This window comes from Eriocheir sinensis, chromosome 21, assembly GCF_024679095.1.
Source record: "Eriocheir sinensis breed Jianghai 21 chromosome 21, ASM2467909v1, whole genome shotgun sequence".
NCBI classification, from domain to species: domain Eukaryota; kingdom Metazoa; phylum Arthropoda; class Malacostraca; order Decapoda; family Varunidae; genus Eriocheir; species Eriocheir sinensis.
Genome location: NC_066529.1, coordinates 18,823,632 through 18,845,472, shown reverse-complemented (window position 1 = coordinate 18,845,472; position 21,841 = coordinate 18,823,632). Strand labels below are relative to the sequence as shown.

Here is a 21,841-nt window from a genome sequence, read left to right as displayed (position 1 = left end):
ACAAGAAGAAAAGGAGGAAGAGGAAGAAGTAAACACTGGAGGAATAATAGCAAAAAAAATAGAATAATGAGGAGGAGGGGAAATGAAGTTGAATAAGATGGTGGAACAAGAAGAGGGAGGAGGAGGAGGAAGAAGAAATAAACACTGGATAATAATAGTGAAAAGAATAGAATAATGAGGAGGAGCAAGAAAGAGGGGGAAATGAAGTTGAATAAGATGGTGGAACAAGAAGAAAGGGAGGAGGAAGATGTAAACACTTGAGGAATAACAGCAAAAAAATAGAATAAGGAAGAGGAGAAGCAATATATCAGTCTGTCAAGTTATAAATAATATTAAAGGTGAAGAGGAGGAAGATGCTGCAGGTAACAATGAAGGAATATCAAGGCTACCCAAAGAAAGAAGCATGAACTGGAAGGAGAAAGAGAAAGACAGACAGCTCGGGGGGGTTGAGGATGCTGCCTTCCTCATCCAGATAGACCTGCCCCTACCCTGTTACCATCAGGACAAGGGAATATGGACACAAGATATTAAGAACACGTGTACATTTTATTTTCAAACTTTACTTTTCATCATACATATCATATTTAGAAACAAGGAAGAGGGGAGGCTAGGAGGAGGTGAGGAAGGATTATAAGGATAATTAAAAGGCAGACAGTAACATTCAAGGTGAGGGAGAGGGCAAATATAGTAAGTAATAGCACACAAAAATCATGGTAAAAGTAATGTTATATATAATCCAAGTAACACCTATCCCCTATTCTTCAAAAACACTCAGCTATCACCTTCTTCAACACTAAACATCCTCGGTCTATCCTTAACTAAAAATCTTAACTGGAAACTTCATATCTCCTCTCTCACTAAATCAGCTTCCTCGAGGTTGGGCGTTCGATATCATCTCCGCTAGTTCTTCTCCCCTGCACAGTTGCTATCCATATACAGGGGTCTTGTCCGCCCTCGTATGGAGTATGCATTTCACGTGTGGGGGGGCTCCACTCACACAGCTCTTTCGGACAGAGTGGAGTCTAAGGCTCTTTGTCTCATCAGCTCTCCTTTTACTGATAGTCTTCTGCCTCTTAAATTCCGCTGCCATGTTGCCTCTCTTATCTTCTATCAATATTTTCACGCTAATTTCTCTTCTGAACTTGCTAACTGCATGCCTCCCCCCCCTCCCGCGGCCTCGCCACACACAACTTTCTACTCAAGCTCATCCCTTTACTGTCCAAACCCCTTACATACAAGTTAACCAGCATTTTCACTCTTTCATCCCTCATGCTGGTAAACTCTGGAACAATCTTCCTTCATCTGTATTTCCTCCTGCCTATGACTTGAACTCTTTGAAGAGGATGGTATCAGGACACCTCTCCTCCCGAAACTGACCTATCTTTCGGCCACTCCTCTGGACTCTTTTTAGGAGCAGTGAGTAGTGGGCTTTTTCTTCATTATTGTTTCCTTTTTTTTTCTTTTCCCTTGAACTGTCTCCTTAGCTGTAAAAAAAAAAGCTGAAAGGGACCAAATATAATGTGCACAAATATTTATAGAGGGATTGAAAACTATATATATATCTATAATGTGATTCAAAATTATATATGTAGAACTTTATAAAGAGAGAGAGAGAGAGAGAGAGAGAGAGAGAGAGAGAGAGAGAGAGAGAGAGAGAGAGATATGAAAGGCAGGAATTTAAGGTTTGATATACAACACTAATTACATAATTATATATAATAATACTAATAAAATAATCATATAATACCTTATCATAATTGATCTCACCTTCTAAATTACATACCATTAAAACATTTGCTATTACAACAATGGTAAGTAAGACAAGGTAATTGAGGATGGTAATTACTATTAGGATTTGTCAGCAAATTACATACTTTATTATTATTGTTGTTGTTGCTGTTGTTTTCATTATTATTGATATAATTTTTTAATAAGATTTGAAGTTGACACAAAAAATATATTAAACCTAAATTACAAATTACTTTTCCTCACACAACAAAATCATTACTTTTATATATCATTTCAATGCTTGGAGGTCAACAGCCCCTCATTCACACCTGACCCATTTGGCCGTGCTCAGGCTGAGGGGTTCACAAAGAGCCACTCTGTCTGATTGGTGTTAAGATATCACCACCCTCGTAAACAAACAGCGTAGGTCACCTTTCAGCGATTTCCAGATGTTTTGGCACGATCAACTTTTCATTTTGTGCTGCACATTTAGGTAAAGCTGCCTTTGTCATCCAGGGTGTGAGTGTTCTAAAATCTGCCTTTCAACATTTCTGCCTGTAGCATAAGACAAATGAGAAATTGACAAAAAGAACAATAATGTGGAGGAGGAGCAAGGAGGGGGAAATGAAGTTGAATAAGATGATGGAACATGAAGAAAAGGAGGAGGCGAAGGAGGAAGAAGTAAACACTGGAGGAATAATAGCAAAAATAATAGAATAAAAAGAGAAATAGGAAAAATGACTTACTAGGCAGCTTGTTTATGAAAGTGGCAATATCTATGCAAAAGTCCAGCAAGTTTTCACCACCCCTCAATACACCTGTGATATTACTATGGAAGGCTGAGGTTTATATGCATATGATGAAACCTTTAGACTAACATTAAGCTAGGAGTAGGAGAAAGAGGAGAGCGTGAAGTGAAGGTAGACAGGTTAGGAAAGAAAAGGAAGAAGGGCAAAGAAGGATAGGAGAGACAGAAGAGTTGAGAGATCAGAGAGGAAACAGAAGGAAGAAAGTAAAGAGGAAGAGGAATAGATAGAAAAGACAGGAAAGAGTAGGAAGAAAGAGAGGCAGAAATGAGAAAGAGGAGAAAATGAACAAAGAGAGGTAGAAGAGAGAAAGAGTGGAGAAGAGGAGTGGATAGTAAAGAGAGGAAAGAAAAGGAAAAAAAAGAGGTAGAAAAGAGAAAGCGGAGAGAAAGTGAGGAAGATAGACAGGAGTGGATAAAAAAACGAAGAAGGGTAAAGAAGGATAGGAGAGAGAAAAAGGAGTTGAGAGGAAAGAGAAGGAAAAAAATGAAGAGAGGTAAAAGAGGGAAAGTAGAGACAGAGTAGATAGATACGAGAGAAAGGAGAAGGAAGAACAAGAATGAGGTAGAAATAAGAAAGAGAAGAGAAAGGAGTAGATGGATAGGAGAGGAAAGAGAAAGAAGAACAAAAAGGGACAGAAGAGAGAAAGAGGAAGAAAGAAGGAGGGGAAGATACAAGAGAGGAAAAGGAAATGAGAGGGACAAAGAGGGGTAGGGCAGAGAAAGAGAAGAAAAAGAAGGGTAGATAGGAGAGGAAAAAGACAGAAAAGTGAAAGAAAGGTTGGAGAGAAAAAGAGGATAAAATAAGGGGTTGAGAGAGAGAGAGAGAGAGAGAGAGAGAGAGAGAGAGAGAGAGAGAGAGAGAGAGAGAGAGAGAGAGAATTACTGATAAGAGATTCTGAGGATGAAGTTCAATTGTTATATTATGCTCAAAGACACTTTCATCAAATCCATGACGGAAACTGATACATTCCAGTGACTTGCTGACATATAAGTGTGTGCTAGTTTTTGACCATAAGGTAAACTTTTGTAGTAGTAGTAGTAGTAGTAGTAGTAGTAGTAGTAGTAGTAGTAGTAGTAATAGTAGTTTAGTAGTAATAGTGGCAGCATTGTTGACAAAATACACACTGTTGTAAAATAAAAATATATAAAGAGTACACTGATGAGGAACAGCAAATACCTGTGCTTGCATTGTTTAAAGTGGGTGTACAAACTGAGAGAAATATTGGCACAAAAGGTGTGGAGATATGAAGAGTGTCATCCTTGGTGGTGCATGTAATGGACTCAAGTGGCATCTGTCCTTACCTCACTTCCCAACGCAGAACGTCCACAGCTGACACTCAAGAGGACCACGACACTTGTAGCTACAAAGCTTATTGATCACTTGACCTGATCCTCTACATATCAGCTTAGCCTCTTGTACAACCCAGCTTGGTAAGTGAAATTAGGGCATATGAAAAGTACACCACGAGCAGTGTTGCCCTGATAGTGGATTCCTGCCTCCCTGCAGTGATGTTTTAGGACACATGTGGAAGCATGTTGTATGCTATTAGCTAAGCAGTGCCTTAAAGACTTCTAGTGACTGTTTTGGAATTCTTGGCCACTGAATAACTAATCTACTTGGGAACAATGCAGAAAGAGATTTATACAGACTATACAAAATGGGAACATTTGACAAGCAGCCCAGGCAGGTCAAGACTGTGTGTGCAGCGAGTCATCTGCTGACCACTAAATCGTCAGTCAGTGACAGTGTTGGAATTACCCAAAATTAATGATAAATCTGCACCAGAAATAACAGTCTTAACAGTGATAATTATGCTTTTTCTCAGCTAGATTACTTATGTCTGGTTACATAATTATACATAAAAAATGGAAATTTGACTTAATATCTGAACAAATATGAATTTTTATCACCTACTTTATAGACCAGCCTTCCCTTTCCCCTTCATTTCCTTCCTCTGCTGCAACACCTATGAGCTTCCTGTGGCTGCTGTACCTGTTTGCCCTAAACCCCCAATATACATACGTAAAAACTACATGACACAATAGCTTTCACTATAAATCAAAAGATATATAAAGATTCCAGCAAAGCAAGCAGGGAATAAAAGTCAGCCCAGGGATCTTTATAAACATATAGTAGTTAATGTCTAACCTCCGACTCCTGGGCATAAGGCATCAAACCATCCTGAAGATGAGTCATTTGGTCTTCTTGGCCTCTGTTGATGACTGTGTTGGCTGAGTCAACCTTTCCCTTTCACTCTGCCGGTGCATCCTGGCCTCCAGCTCTGCCTTCTTCCATGTCACCATCATGCTGCTGCTCAGCCACAGCCAGTTCATCTGAAGACATGTCACACAAGTGTAACCTGTTCAACATAGATAACTAACTACTAACTAACAAGAAGCATATGCCTGGGGGTGCATTGCTTAACTCACTCTCTGAGTAAGCAAGCTCCCACACAGCTGCCCTATCCTTTCCAACTTCATCCTGACTTTTTTTACAATTTTAAAGTGAACATTTTTCTTTTAAATTATGTTGTAAATTTAGATCAGTCAGAGGACCATCATTTATGGAAGGCTTTATGTTATCAGAAGGAGGAAACTCCAGAAGGGTACTTTTGTAAGTGCAGCAGATAACCATTGCACCTACTCCAATTAATTAGCAAGACAGTTATAATGATGCCCAATACTTTTTACAAAACAATTACAATGCATAAGGCCTTATGAATAATGACTAGATGCCAGATGAAAAAATGCTAGATTTCATGGAGTATAATGCATTTACAATTAGTTCTTGAGTTACAACTTATGCACCTTATGACCCCTTGCACTTACGACCAGGCCAATAATATTAGTAAAATTTCATACATCCCGTTGCAAGTAGAGCAGCAGTTTGTTTACGTAGCAATCCCATGCTTCCCCCCAACCTCCCCAACCCACCACCATCCTCACATGCTGGCCCCACCCCAGACAGGCTGGGGTAAGGCAGGAGAGGGGAAGGGTAGGTGAGCTGGCCCCCTCAGTTACCTTTGGAATTCAGGTTGTAGGGACTACTCATACTCGTGTCACTAGTCGCTACTCTATCAGTTCATAGGCCTAAAGTTAGCTATACAAGCTTTCCCATTAGATCTAGCAGACACCAGTTGGCTAGCAAAATGTCATCCCACAACAGCCCCCTCTCAATCTTCCTGCAGCAGCTTCCATAGGCAACGTTTACTGGAAATAGCAATCATGGTTGAACAAAACATTCACAGAAGGTAAGAAGATGCTGCAGAGGTGACACTGGCCACTCACATAATTACAATGTGTCCTTTGTTTACATTGTTCCCCTGAACAACACAACCCCCTGTACAACGACTTGGTGGTGGGGACCTACACCAAGACCAAGGTTAATGCCGCCATCTTAGCAAAGCTTGATAGCTCAATTTCGTAATGTTGCACAACATTGCATGGCTAATGGGTCATCAAAACGAGAGGCTGGGATGACGTAAGCTCATGAGGACAGAGGCGGGCTAGAGGGGGAGGGAAGGAGGTGCGGGAATGATGCTCTATCCTCAGCGGGACATATGAATAGAATTTGATTTGATTTTTAATGTAAATTCCAACTAACAACCAATTCAACTTATGGATAGCCTGTCGGTCCTGAACGCTGTCGTAACTATAGGACTTTTTTTTTTTTTTTTTTTTTTTTTTTACGTCGCTGCCTGTTGCGCCGGTAGGCATCTTCCTGGTGGGGCCTGATGGATGGCCCAAGGCTTCTTCCAGGTGGGGCCTGATGGTCGGCCCAGCCCGTTTTGGCGCAGGCGAGTGTTTATAGTGGCGCCATCTTGCACCTACCTGTATTATCTTTTAAAATTTTATTTTTTTATATACAGTCACCCCCGCCGTCATGGTCTCACCCATCGCGTTTAGCGTGTTCATGCCAAATAATTGTGACCCCCCACCCGCTTATACGCGGCACCAGTTTCTCGTATACGCGTATGCATTGATGCTAAAGAGGAAGGCAGAGAGGAGGGCGGGCGGCAGAGAGGAGGGGGAAGGGAGAGGAGGGAGGAAGGCAGAGGAGGAGGAGGGAGGAGAGAGAGGAGGGGAAGGAGAGAGGAGGAGGCGGGCAACGGACCTTAGGTTTCTCCTGAGTGACGTCACGGTTAGACTGTGACGTCATGCTTTCCTATTGGCCAGCAGCTCACTCAGGGACGACTGCTATTGGTCGAGATTTTCTCATAGCAACATTATCCTAAAAAAAAAAAATTCACGCGCCGCCACACTGCAGTGTTGCCAGATTGGGCTACTTACCGCAAATTGTTGATTACATATTGTTGTCTAACAAGGTCTTGTCTCATTTCAGTCATTAAAAAGAACGAAAAAAACATGTTTTATATGACGTGTCAGAGGTGACTTCCCCAAATGCATATTTTCCCATAGGGTTATAGTCCCGCCGTTCGCGGTTTCGCGCATCGCGCCAAAGTCCGGGAACGAAATACCCGCGAACGGCGGGGGATGACTGTAATTCTATATTGAAAGTTATCTGCATAATTCCTATAATGCATGTAACACTCAGGAAAAAATGAGCCTCCTCGATCCTTAACATTTCTTCTTATATCACCACCCAAATGAGAAAATAAGAGTTTTTGTCAATTTCCCAAAGTAGGAAAAATGACAGGCCATTTGTCGAAGAAGGTGCCAATATGTTGTCTATACCCTTTCTCCCTGTGGGGAAGTGGTGGCCAAGTGGTTAAAGTGGCAAGCCTGAGAACCTAGCGTGGACTAGGTTTGAGTCCCACCGAAACACGCTGATTTTTCAAGTCATTGTTGAGTGGCAGAAGATTACACACATGCTGCCCGGATCTTCAATCAACCTTAACTTCAGCAACTTCTTTCAAGGGGAGCACTGAGGGACAGCATGGGCTGCGGTAGAGTTATACATCATGGCAATCACTATAAATAAAATTAGCCTGCGAGACTAACGGGCTGGGGCCATCCATATGGCGCCTCAAGAAGGCCAACTGATGCAACAGGCAGCACATAAAAAAAAAAGCAATGAAGCACAGCACTTACCACCATCATCATGCAGTTGAAGAGGACAGGCATGGAGAACACTACACTTATGAAAAGGCCCTGGGAGTCAAAATACTGCTGTCGGCTGAAGGACTGCCAGTTCTTTGCAGCATATTGGTTGATTGTCTCTGAGGAGCGCACGCTGAGCAGCAGCAGGAAGAAGAGGATGGCCTGGGTGGTGTGGTGGTTGCGGGTCATCACGGTGACGGTGGTGAGGAGGACATGGAACAGCACAAGACCAACCAGCCAGCCTTCACTCCAGTCAATCTGATGAGGGACACGGGGGTGTAAGGAAAAAATTAAAATTGTACTGAAAGTCAAGGTTTCAAGTAAATAGGTTTCAGGCAGCAAAAAAATCAATGCTGAAGTCCTAATGAATAGTGACTAGATGCAAGATAAAAAAATTGCCAGATTTCATGGGGTATGATGCATTTACAGGTAGTTCTTGAGTTACAACTTATGGCCCCTTGCCTGTTCTTTTACCTCCAGTTTCCTTACCAGTCATTTTGTCTCTGCTGTGGTAGACGGTCACTGTTTTTCCCCTAAACCTATCAACAGTGGTGTCCCGCAGGGCTCTGTCCTGTCTCCCACTCTCTTTCTGATATTCATCAATGATCTTCTTTCCACAACAAACTGTCCTATCCACTCATACGCCGACAACTCTACTTTGCATTATTCAACTTCTTTCAACAGAAGACCCTCTCAACAGGAATTGCAAGACTTTAGACAGGAGGCTGCAGAACCCTTAACCTCTGACCTTGCTATTATTTCCAGCTGGGGCACAAGGAACCTGGTGTTCTTCAATGCCTCAAAAACTCAATTTCTCCATCTATCAACTCGATACAATCTTCCAAACACCTATCCCCTATTCTTCGACAACACTCAGCTGTCACCTTCTTCAACACTAAACATCCTCGGTCTATCCTTAATTCAAAATCTTAACTGGAAACTTCACATCTCTTCTCTCACTAAATCAGCTTCCTCAAGGTTGGGCGTTCTGTATCGTTTCCACCAGTTATTTTCCCCCGCACAGTTACTATCCCTATACAGGGGCCTTGTCCGCCCTCGTATGGAGTATGCATCTCATGTGTGGGGGGGCTCCACACACTCAGTTCTCTTGGACAGAGTAGAGTCTAAGGTTCTTCGTCTCATCAACTCCCCTCCTCCTACTGATACAGGTAACTCTCGATTTACGCGAGTATTGCGTCCTTGAAGAGGTCGCGTAAATCAAAAACAATGTAAATCAAACAAGAGGTAGGTTTCTGTCGAAAAATAAATATTCACTTCATTCAGTGGAGAGAGAGAGAGAGAGAGAATATCCATATCACCGAGATATCCACTCAGGCACTCAGTTTCAACCTCACTCGTCTGAGGAAGAAATGAGGGACACCATGAGCGACTGGCTAGTATTGGTACCGGTACCGTACCATATAGCTGGTACCGTTAGTACCAGTACTGGTACCGGTACCTGCCCACCCCTATTGTTGAGTAGCGTGGCAGCGTGGGTAATGTATTGTTGTTCAGGTGGCGCGCGGGAAGAAATGAACTCAGCTGTGTGGCCGCGGCGCCGTGTGAGTCCAGTTGCGTGAGACATGGTGGCCACTCCATAAAATATCGCGTATAAGTGGAAAAAACGTGTAAATTAAACATTTACTTGGATTTTGGACCCTGCGTTATTTAAAAACGCGTAAACCAAACTCGCATACATCGAGTTACCTGTACTCTTCTACCTCTTAAATTTCACCGCCATGTTACCTCTCTTTCTATCTTCTATCGATATTTTCACACTGACTGCTCTTCTGAACTTGCTAACTGCATGCCTCCTCCACTCCCGCAGCCTCACTGCACACTAATTTCTACTCAAGCTCATCCCTTTACAGTTCAAATCCCTTACACACAAGTTAACCAGCATCTTCACTCTTTCATCCCTCACATTGGTAAACTCTGGAACAATCTTCCTTCATCTGTATATCCTCCTGCCTACAACATGAACTCTTTCAAGAGGAGAGGATCAGGACACCTCTCCTCCCGAAATTGACCTCTCTTTCAGCCACTCCTCTAAACTCTTTTCAATAGGAGCAGTGAGTGGTGGGCTTTTTTTCATTATTGTTTCCTTTTTTACCCTTGAACCGTTTCCTTTACGTTAAAAAAAAAAACTGGAGGAATATTATTACTGATATTATTATTATTATTATTATTATTATTATTATTATTATTATTATTATTACTGTGGTCAATGAAAGGGCATCAAGGGAAAATAAAAAAAAATATACCAAACAGGGTCCCCTAAAATACCAGACACAGATATGAAAAATAAAAGAGACAGTGACAGTAATGTAAGAGGAGTGGAAAAAAAGGGGAGGATCAATCAATCAATAGAGTAATATGTCTGAGGGTGCATCATTTCACCCATCCCAGAATGCCTTCCCCAGGATGTTCCTCCAAGTAAGACTCCCTGCAGGTACCTCTCCCTTACTGAGCACCTATCAGCAGGACCCATCAACTTGACCCAGCCACAAGCTTTGTGGGTGCCCCCTTGGTCTCCTTTACTTAGGATTGTGTCTCACAACTACAACCCAGTGAGCAGGGTCAACTGCCGGGTATCGTGCCACATGGCCATTCAGATGGTGTTGATGTTCATGGACTGTTAAGGTAATAGACCTCTATTTAGTCTCCCAGGGTAACTGCCAATTTGACACAAAGTTATGCCACCAATACTCCATGATTATGTGTTTTCACTTATATATACATAACACTTTTTTTATTTACATAAATACTGTTTTAATTTGTTTTCAGGTTTTTAATAGTTTTAATATAGTTTTTACCTTTTATTATTTTAACCTTTTAATTGGTAATGGCCACTACTCTTAAGTGCCGAACTAGGCTGTTCCAGTCCACGAACCAGCACAATGACACTACTAAACTGCCGACAACACAACATCGTACACACTCACGGAAGGTAAGACACGAAAAATGTTATTCCACCATACACAGTGCCTTCCTGATCACCACATTTATACACATAGCACTTATACTACACTCATTAACACATTCAAGGATACACACAACAAACCCACATCAGTCACAAACAAGCACTCATACACAATTGTTTTTGCACACCGTGGTTCAATGTTTCAAACAGCACACCAACAATGATACTGTAACGGTCCAAATGTGTAATGAGTGAACGAGTATGGAATGCAAGTGAGTGAATGATTATATATTACAACAAACGAGCGATGTGTGGACGGGTGAACGAGTGTGTGTGATAAGTAGTGATTGGCGTGAATGGATGAAAGACGGTTCTGAAATCCCTCATCTCCAATCTCGAACCCTAGAATGATTATTAGTTAGCTAGCGATAGATTATCTAGTTGTAATGCAGAGAGGGAGTCACGTGAAGAAGGGGGAGGAGCTTAGCGAGGAGCAAAGGTGAGAAGGCAAGGCAGGGAGAAGCACGGGAGAGTCAGGAGACGAGCAGCAGGAAGCAAGGAGGGCAGCCAGGGAGGAGACAGAAACCCTGAGATACAGGCAGACAGTGAGAGGCAGAGAGCGAGACCAACGAGCGGTGAGGACGCACGTTGAGAAGTTGGCGTGACCGTCCATCACAGCCCTGTGAACACCACCACAAGCACGGCAGAGGCGAGGCAAGGCACAGCAGAGCACAGCAAGGCAAGGCGAAACAAAGGCCGGCAGAAGCAGCCTCTTCAACAACGCCTTAACCAGCCTTGCCGTCATAACCACCTCCACGGCTTCTTCAACCACGCCTCAGCTCGTAAACAACACAACCACAGCCTCTTCAACCACGCCTCAGATCTTAAACAACACAACCACAGCCTCTTCAACCACGCCTCAGATCTTAAACAACACAACCATGCCTCGTCAACAACGCTGCTACAGTTACCGGCCCTGGCAGTCTACCCCTCGCCGGCGCCTCAATCGCCCCAGTGCCCTCCTCCATCCTGCACCAGTCAGCACTTCAAGGGTCTTCAACACAGATAAGCATTCAAATGTTCCCCAGTCTCCCTGATAGAGTTAGTTAGGTTCAATAATATTCAGTTATGCATGTATTCATTTAAAATTGTCACTCCACTAACCGCCTAGGGGCTGTAACTATAATCATACACAAGAAAAGTTATTAAGTTACTGTAAGTGTTATAATTTCAAGCCTGTCAACCTGCCATTTGGGCATTACTGAACACACACCCACACACGCACATTAGTGAACTATCACCACTTCCCCCTTAACTAAACATTGTCTCAGAGTGGTTCACACGGGAATCCACCCACCTTCCATCATTACCGCACTAAAGATAACCATCACAACCCAGAACGAGTGTTCACTTGTCCTGAGGCTTGTCTCAACATTATTGACAACCACTCAGAAATAGCCAGACGACTACCCCGCTACCACTTTACCATCTAATCAGTGGCCGTCAGGAGGAATGTAGCGTTGCCTTGAAAAAAAAAGACGTTACAATACAAAGGTACACAAATGACACATCATCCTTCTCTTGCTGCTTTTATGTGGTGACACAGGCACTATGGCCAACCCTGGCACACAACACCTTCCTCTCTTGAACCCCAAACATTCAACACCTCTCACTACTCATAACCCAGCTCCATTTTTCACACCTAGTCCCATCAACACCCACAGACAGGTGCGTTCCCTCCATACCCCAGACTCGACCCATCACTCACCTCTCACCACAGCTACTAACACAACCAGGTCTGCCCAATCACTCTCCCCCGATCCTACCCTTTCACTTTCCCCAGTCCCTATTTCCTTTTCTTCCCTTTGTTCATCACCTCCCTCCTCTACTTCTTCACCCCCTCCCGTTTCTTCTTTATCTTCACCATCCTTACCTCTCCCTTCACTTCCACCTCCACCACGTCATAACCACACTTCCCTCCAATTACACTAGGCAACAAAGATTTTGTTACAGAGGAGCAAATAGTTGTTTCTTGCTAATTTTGGTGTGCTGAATTCAAATCTAAATTTCAATTTGTTTTACCATGTCTAGATTTTGTGTAGTCACTTAGTAAATTGACCTTCAGCTCATGCTCTTCAAAACCTAACTTAAACTAACATCCCACCTTTAGTATCCTCCTCATCATCATCCACATGTAATGATTTTCATATATAAAATTTATCTCTAGTTGGCAACATTGAGTCGAGCTCGTACTAACATACCAATGATCATAACGACTTTCAGTAGTCGCTAGTCGCTACCTGACAGTCAAGTATGAGGTGTATACGTAGAAGCTCTCTGTTGTTAAGCAAGTAATCAACTGGAATTATTTCTTTCTTATTTTCCACAGCCAAACGCTTTTTTCTTTCTTTCAGATAGTGTATGGTAATTCAAATGGCATCAAGTAGACGTGCCTGTATAAATCACCCAGACAACTTCTGCTATGTCTGTGGACGATATACACCTAAGCAACAACAGAGAAACATAACAACAAAGATTAAGATTGCCTATAAGTATTATTTTGACTGTAAGTTAGGAGACCAAGACAAGGACTGGGCACCACATATTTGTTGTGCACCATGCAATACAATGTTAATAGCTTGGTTGGATGGCAAAAGAAAAGCTATGCCGTTCTCAGTCCCCATGGTTTGGCGTGAGCCAATAAATCACATCAATGATTGTTATTTTTGCTTGACAAAGATTGCTAGTTTCTCAAAGAAAAATAAATCAAAGATCATGTACCCAAACTGTGAATCAGCAATGATACCAGTCCCACATGATGAAGCAAATCCACCACCAGTTCCACCAGCAACGGTAACAGACAGCAGTTCTTCTGAAGACTCTATAAGTGATATGGAAACAGAGAAAGATGACATATATGTTCCAGATGCAGATAGTTCCTCATATCTGCTAAGTCAAGAGGAGCCAAATGACTTAGTGCATGATTTGGAATTACCAAAAGAAAAAGCAAAGTTGCTTGGTTCCAGATTTCAGGAATAGAATATTCTCCAGCCAAACACCAAAATTTCCAATTTTCGCCATCGCCATCTGCAGTTTTCAACGTTTTACTCACAGGAAGACAACATTCATTTCTGCCATGATGTCAATGGTATGATGCAAGAGATTGGCTTTCGTTATGATCCAGAATGGAGGCTGTTCATTGACTCTAACAAAGCTAGGAAAGACACCCAAGTTAACATAACTATTCATATAATTATGCCTAAATAAAGCTTCGCACGGAAAAGTAGCCTAGACTGCTTTCGTAATATAAGCGGACGAGAAAACAAATGAGAAATAGTGTTTTTCGGTTACAGAAAATCTGGACGTGAGATAAATTTAGATACCAGATATAAAATCAGCATCATCAGTTTAGTAGGAATCAGTATTTCACGTGTCTGTAACAAGAAAAAAGTTGAATTTTGTTGCCCAGTGTTACTAACAATAAACTTTCGTAGCATAAAAAATAAAATAGTAGCCCAATTGCACCACTTAATTACCACACAATCCTGACAATAATGATGACTGAGACTTGGTTGACCCCTCCGTTGACAGTAGGGATTGATTGTCTAAATTGCACATTATACCTAGTTTCATCGCCAGATTTTGATGTGCTTAACATTATAGATATGCAAAAAAATTTTACTAGATTGACCTCTTATTAATTCCACTTAATATTTAATTCTTTGTTTCAGGAATAAGAATAAGAGCTAGTATATGAAAAAACATTTGTTTATGACAGAAAATTTAATGAAAATAAATGAAGAAAATTAAACGTATGCATTCTTTATTTATAATATGAACTAAATGATTAAGAAGTATCTCATAGAATAAGATCTTATTTAACACAAGCAAATTTCCATAAAATGAAAGCAATAAATGACAGTAAGTTTAATCAAATGAATGAATAAAAAATAAAACATAAATGTACAGCAATACTCTGTAAACTAAAATGATTAATAAGCAATCAATTTTGATAATAAGATCATAAATAACAACAATTTTCCATAAAATAAAACAATAATTAATGACATAAAATTAAATTAAATGAATTAATCAAAAGGAAAATTATATTCTGCATTCATATAGCATCTATGGATTTCAAAAAAAAATTTAAACACAAATTCAACACACAATATGTTTTCAATCTAAACAGTAATGATTAAATGTAAATGACAAAAAAATTGTCAGATATATAAGGAAAAGAAAATGTATACTGAAATTTTCCATACATGAAAATAATAATTGACATAATTTAACAAAATGAATTGATGAAATATTTGCATTCCTCCTTCATATAAACTAAACTGGTTTCCTGATTTCAGATTTTAGGGCTTTAACCTATAACCCTGATTAGCTATTCAATCCCTAAAGAAAAAAAAGAAAAAAAGCCCTTCCGGTCTTGAAAGTATTTACATTTTTCCTTCACATAAGCTAAACTGGTTTCTTGTTTTCATAATTTATTTCAGGCGAAAAAAAAAAAATCCAACTCTTCCGGTCAAATAAATGAAGGAAAAAATGTATACAGAAGTTTTCCATAAATGAGAATAATAACTGACAAAATTTAGCAAAATTAATTAAGGAAATATTTGCATTCCTCCTTCATAAAAACTAAACTGGTTTCCTCATTTCAGATTTTAGGGCTTTAACCTATAACCCTGTATATACATATAAATAGAAGCACAAGTTCACAAGTTCACAACTATCCTGCAGTCAAATTTGTCTTTTTTTTTTTTTTTTTTTTATACTTAATTTCATGATTTTTCATAATATCCCGGATTATTAAACCGATCCCGGGATCCCGGGAAACAAACCCTAGTTGACAGTAGTGAGCTTTTCCCTCCCCCCTTTAGTATGACAGTTTTTCATAAGAACCGACCGACAGACCTCGGCAAAGGTGGCGGTGTTATCATAGCCACCAGGCCAGGTCTCTGTGTTAAGCAGAGGCCTGTGACCTTGACACAGACTGGGAAATCACCTTCAACTGTAAATCTCTTCTTCTTGCTGCTTTCTACAGACTGCCTTCTACTAATACAGACTATTTACACAATCTTCAAATTTCTCTTTCACGCATACAGGCAGACAAACACATCTGGATCACAGGTGATTTCGACCTCCCTGACATTGACTGAACTGCAATATCCCCATTTGACCCTCCCGATGCTGACACCCCAAACCCCATTATTCCCCACACAAACAGACGCCAACTACACGACACATTCATTGACATCATATATACATTTTCACTCACAACCAGTACCCAAGCCAACATGAACACATACTGTAACACGCCCCGCTGGCCACGGTGGCCCTTTGACCACAGCACACACACTTGACACCTTTTTCTCACCAACAACATTCTTAACACAACAAACACTCAGGTTGTTCCAGGAGTTAGTGACCATAACATAGTACTCATCATTGACGCTGACCTCCGACTGATTGGACATAAACAGAGAGGGGCCCTAAGATGGCAATACCTAGTGGGAACATAAAATGTAATAATAATGATAGCAGCTGCAGGGTAAAGCAGGGGGTAGGTCAGAATGTGTACTATACAAACAGTAGAAGTATTAGGAATAAGATCGATTTATTGCAGGGAAAAGCGTGCGTAGAGAAATTTGACCGTCGCCGCGGCCGCCGCCAGAGGAGGCAACGCTTTCGAGTATTATTATCCCCTATTTTCAACAATAAATAATCCCTGAATTGGATTCTTTCTCCTTTCCGGAAGTCACATGTTATTGCACTGCATTCAGGGACCAAAAAGAAATCCATGAATTATATAAGTATTACCTTTGGTATTATTCTAGTGTTTGCCCATACTCACCCCTCGCAACCAAAATTGGCAAGAGGGCCACTGAGACTTCGGGAAATGCGGTGGTAAAAATTAAATGCGTCGCAAATGCATAGTTTTTGAGTTATGGGGCGCAGGGGGGTCAAGGGGGGCAAAGCCCCCTGTTAGCAGGTCGTAAAGTTCGGCTGGAACAGTTTAAATATGCTCCCCCACCCAAATACCCCGACTTCCCGCAGGTTCCCCAAGAACATCGGGGGAAGGGGCTGGATCTGGATCCCCTACTGGCGCTTCCTTCATATTATGGTTGAGGGACATGTATTTTGTTTTTTAACTGTGATATATGGAGGCGTATTATCGTATTCTGGAGGCGCGGAGTCAATATCCACAATCACTTGTATACTGAGAACACGAACCCGTGAAGCAGATTCAAAATGCGGTCAGTCATGATTCACGTGTTCGAACAGCTCGGGCAGGAGGTTCGAGAGCCTGCACTTGCTCTAAAACCCGCAGTACTGTTTAACCCTCTCGCGCACGATGACGCGTTTCGCGTCATCAAGGGTAAAAAGGTCCTGGCGCACGATGACGCGAAACACGTCTTAAAAGTTTTAAAAATTTATTAAAAATTAAGTTTTCGGTGAAAGTGCATCAAATTTGGGAGCATCATTTGTTAGGATAAGTTTCTTAATGGTAACACTTGGCAACCTTTCTGAGGAGCGAAGATGAGCGTGGAGTGATTTTTAGTAGTTACTCTACTCTGACGGGAGAGGAAAAAAATACAGTTTTCTTGGTGTAACTCGGGAACTAATAGGCGTATGAGGATTTTGAGGATACCATAAGAATCTTCACTAAATTCCGCTTTGAAACATATATTTGGCTAAAAAGTTGGCCCACAAAATTTCAAGCTAGCGAGTGGGGAAGAGTTGGTACTTAGGATTTATTGTCTCCAGTACTCTATACGGAGACTTGAAACAAGTTTGTATTGTTTATTTTCCTCTATTCTTATTTGCGCATGTTCTAGTACAAGTCTTTATGAAGCCACTGATACCAAATTTATTGGGGTACGACATATCTGTGAGGATAAAATGCGTCCGGAAATGTAGAGTATCGCAGCAGCAAAAAAAAGGCTGATTGGGCCTGAGAAATTCATGGTGAGTGGAACAGAAACTTATTGGAAACTTACGGTATGCAAGAGGGTTAAGGCGTGGCGCTGGACGGATCACGGCTAGCCGGAGGTTCTGCTTGTGTCAGTGATAAACAATGAAGATACACTTTGTTTAGTGCCACGGACTCTACTAGCAGGACAGAAGCCTTGCGATGAGGTGACAACCTACTGACACCAGTGCTAGAGAGAGGACATCAGTGTGGTGTAGGCGGTTTATGTGGGCGCAAATAGCCTCCGGCGCCACACCAGACGGTGAGGTGAGCATCGTTTGGTGGGTTTACTACACTTCTCTCCCAAAACAAGCTTGGGGATCCAGTGAGAATGCATGGTTTCCGTATGGGGGACACTAAACTCGTCGCAAACACTCATTATAGTGGCGGTGGGAGGAAAAATCCCTAAATGTAGGGAATTTCGCTAGATCTAGGGAATTTTTACCCCCCCCCCCCCCACTAAAAAATACGCAATTGTGACGGATTTAGTGTTCCCCATCCGAAACCCCGCATTCCCACAGGTCCCCAAGCTTGTTTTGGGGGTGAGGGGAAAGTATGGGCAAACACTAGAATTTTACCTTAACTTTGCCAGAGGTGGCCAAGGTTTCGTTAACCCGTAAACTGCACCAGACATCTCAAGATGCTATGAGTTAGACTGCGCCAGACATCTTAAGATGACACATGTTCCAAGGTGAATATTTAGATTTCCCGCGTTGCCAAAGTATATTCCAATGAACCTCGTGTGGCAACATCATCCCTCTTTCGCACCATGTAGTCACCATCATCATATTAGTTGCTCTTTAGCAGCCATGGAGAGTAGAATTATGTCATCTACTGATGCCAACCAGTCTCATATAGCTCCTGCGATCGTGACCGAGGGGGAGGCATAGGAGGGGGTAAAAAGAAAGTATTGGTAAAGAGAAAGATTGTAGTAGACAAATTTGAAAGAGAAAGTGATTCAGATTACATTCAACCATCAGATTCAGCTGGTCTGAGGAAGCGTGGCAACCGTGAGCATGCTTCTGACGCTCAAGGTCACAGACACGCTGCCTCTCCAACAGTGCGGAAAGTTACTAGCTAGCCTAGTCACTCACTTTTTTTTTTTTGCTGCCTGTTAGCGGGTGTCTTTCTTCTTCCCTTCCTGATGGTGTCCAAGGCTTCATTCGGTCATTCCTGGCGGTGGATGCGTCGGCCAGGCCAAGCCGCTGGTTAGTTTAGTATTGTAGCTCATCTGCATCATGCTCTGGCTCATGCTGCCAGCTCATTTTCTGATCCTTGATTGATAGGTGGTGGTCCGGGTTGATATGTGTCAGGTGATTTGGGTTAGTTTTTTGAATACTTTTGGCTCGGCGGCTGCTTGGTGGCGCGAGCCGGGATTGGCAGGCGTCCTCCCTGACAGACACCATCATCACTGTCTGATGATTCAGAGTGGCAGAAAGATGAGGGAAACGACAGTGGGGGTATAAGAGAAGACTCAGCTAATGAACTGAGTGAGGGAGGGGTGTCAGGTGGTGTGGGAGAGGAGGTGGAGGCAGTGGGAGAACAGGAGCCTCAGAGACGCGAGACAATGCGTACTCTATTCGTCTGGTCTGATGGATCAGATTTTGTGCCAGACATTCATAACTTAGACAAGAATATTGCTGGTGTGATAAATGACTGGCCTCTTGATAATGATGCGCAAGAGGTTGATTATCGAAATTGACAAAGTGGTGTTTCCTGTGATATATTTTGTTTGTTGTAACTGGAATGAATGATTAGTGGCAAGAGAATGTTCAGACGTGACTGTGCCGTGTGTCATCTTCCCTCTGCCACCGTCCTATCTACCCCGTCACTACCAGCGCTCCCAAGGTCGCCTCATATCTGCAACCTTTATCCCGCCATTATTGCCACATTAAGAGAATTATTATTATTTTTTTTGCACTATTTGGTGCTCAACATGTCTCCCTTGGGTGTTGTAATACTAAAAATTGTTTTCCACCAGGTTATTGTTTTGCCATTTATTGCGCACCCAGGAGCTATTCCCAAATCTTAATTGTGCAGTTTATGGGTTAATTATCCCCTGAACTATTCCTTCAGTTATCGTAACCTTACCTTACGGAACCTTATGGTGTTACTGGACGCAGGCCAAAGCTAGGCCTCTATGTCCAGATCATTGTCGCTGTCAGAGCTGATACTCAGGTGGTGTGCCGGGGTGGTTACCAATTTTTCTTCAAAATTATATTTAATTTGTTGGTTTGACCAAAACTTATCTAAACGTTTCTCAAATGATATCACGCTCACCGCCTCTACTACATCCTTGGGAAGGCTATTCCAGGCATCAACGACTCTTGAATTGAAGAACATCTGCCTCTTTTGCGTCCTAGACCTCATTTTCCATAGCTTCAATTTGTGTCCACGTGTGAGCCCTGTATGTCTCTCAAGATGGATGTTCACATCCTCATCCTATTTACCTTTGAGGATTTTATATACCTCAATCATGTCTCCCCTTAGCCTTCTGTAAGCCATTGTTGGTATCTCCAATTGTTTCAGTCGTTCTGGATATGTGAGGTTCTTGAATCCTCTTGGATGCTCTTCTCAGGACATTTTCCACAATCCTTATATCCTTCTTCTGGTAGGGGGACCATACTGACTGAACATACTCAAGATGAGGTCTTACCATGGTCTTGAAGAGACATCTAAATGTATGTACATCAAGAGTAGTAAATGTACAACGTATCATACCCATTATTTGGTTGGCCTTATTAACTTTTTCAAATATGTGTGCTTCGAATGTCAAAAGCCCATCAGTCAAAATTCACAGATCTTTCTCTCTTGTAACCTTCTTATTTCTGTTCTATCTGATCCCTCTTCAAGAATGTAGTATACTGTCTCCTCTGGTGCTCGGTGACTGCTGTGTATCTTGAGGTGACTACACTTGTCAGGATGAAATGGAAGCAGATTTTCCTCAGACCACATCAAAAGATTTCCGAGGTCCTCTTGCAGTGCTGACTGGTCCTGCTGTGAGTCAATCCTTCTAAAAACCTTGGTGTCATCAGCAAATAAGAAAATACTTGACTTGATGTTCGTAGGCAAGTCGTTGATGAACAGGACGAAAAGGACTGGTCCCTGCACACTGCCCTGTGGAACTCCACTTGCTACACTCTTCCAACTAGAATACTCACCCCTAAAATTACCATATATTCAGTTATCGTAAATTGGTGGTGGCCTCTCGAACTACACACCACTTACATAGTATATGACTACCCCAACAATGTGGACGTGGCATAGAACGTGCAGGCGAATTGACCCTTACATGTGGGCGAACTGACTATTACATGTTGGCGAATTGACCCTTACATGTGGGCGAACTGACTCTTACATGTGGGCGAAAAGTCTTGTGGGCGAAATGACCGTATGCCCCAGCACACACCCGGGACATCAGGGGGTGGAGACACACGCCGGTAACTGTATAATTTCCCGACTACAGTCCCGCCCAACAGCCTCACACTCAACACACTCAAACTGTCATACAAACGTTTGTCTGGAACTCACCGTCTGTAGGAATGACCAGAGATCAGTGATTTGGTCTGTCTTTATGAAATCTTGCCCGAGGTGGTGTGCTTCCATTGTGTACCCGTGCAGTGAGTGGCGGCGGCTAGGAATAGTGCTGCTCCTCCCCCATTGACGTGGTGTGTTTTGTTGACAGCCACTCTTGGCCTTGGGCTGGGCGATCGCCGCTTTTCAAACTTTCTTTTATCATGTCTAGTTGTCTACCGTACTAGCTCTCTTAATTAATATCATGTGTGTATGTGTGTGTGTGTATGTGTGTCATTCACCCAAGAAATCACGTACCACCTCTTATACAAAATATATGATTGATTGATTGATTGATTGATAGTTTATTGTTGCAAGTAAACAACAAAGGAGAAGGGAGGAGCATGCCATCCCAACCCCCAGGCAGTACAGAGTGTGATTATACAACTAAGGATACATGTGGAAGTAGCACCAGGAAACTAAAAAGATACAATGGTATAGGGGACAAATATATGGACAATTATATGATGGGCTCCATATTGGACTTAGCAGTGATTGTGTAACTCATGCACATGTTTATAACAAAATAAAATGATGAGTACTACTGAACGATCGGCTCTGATATGTTATGGCACTCGAGCGTTATACGATTGATTGATTGATAGTTTATTGTTGCAAGTAAAACAACAAAGGAGAAGTATCACTGAAAGATTTGAGGGGGCGGGGCACGTGTTGCCCTGCCCATATCCTACGAGGTGTTCGCATTGCCCATCCTATAGAAAGCGGATTTGAGGGGGTGGGGCACGTGTTGCCCTGCCCATCCTAC

At 42.1% G+C, this 21,841-nt stretch overlaps 1 protein-coding gene across 2 annotated transcripts; it reads right to left on the bottom strand.

Moving 5' to 3' along the window:
* Positions 1 to 527: 527 nt before the first annotated feature.
* Positions 528 to 21,201, bottom strand: LOC127001804 (transmembrane protein 18-like). 2 transcript variants are annotated; one of them, XM_050867009.1, is made up of 4 exons: positions 21,034 to 21,201; positions 7,589 to 7,855; positions 4,686 to 4,870; positions 528 to 2,283 (listed from the first exon to the last, which is right to left on the bottom strand). In XM_050867009.1, exons 1-3 carry the CDS (start codon positions 21,106 to 21,108, stop codon positions 4,730 to 4,732), a joined length of 483 nt encoding a protein of 160 aa, XP_050722966.1. In that variant the 5' UTR covers positions 21,109 to 21,201; the 3' UTR covers positions 528 to 2,283; positions 4,686 to 4,729. The 2 variants fall into 2 exon arrangements, with proteins under 2 accessions (XP_050722966.1, XP_050722965.1); XM_050867008.1 differs by having other exon boundaries at positions 528 to 4,870.
* Positions 21,202 to 21,841: the final 640 nt, after the last annotated feature.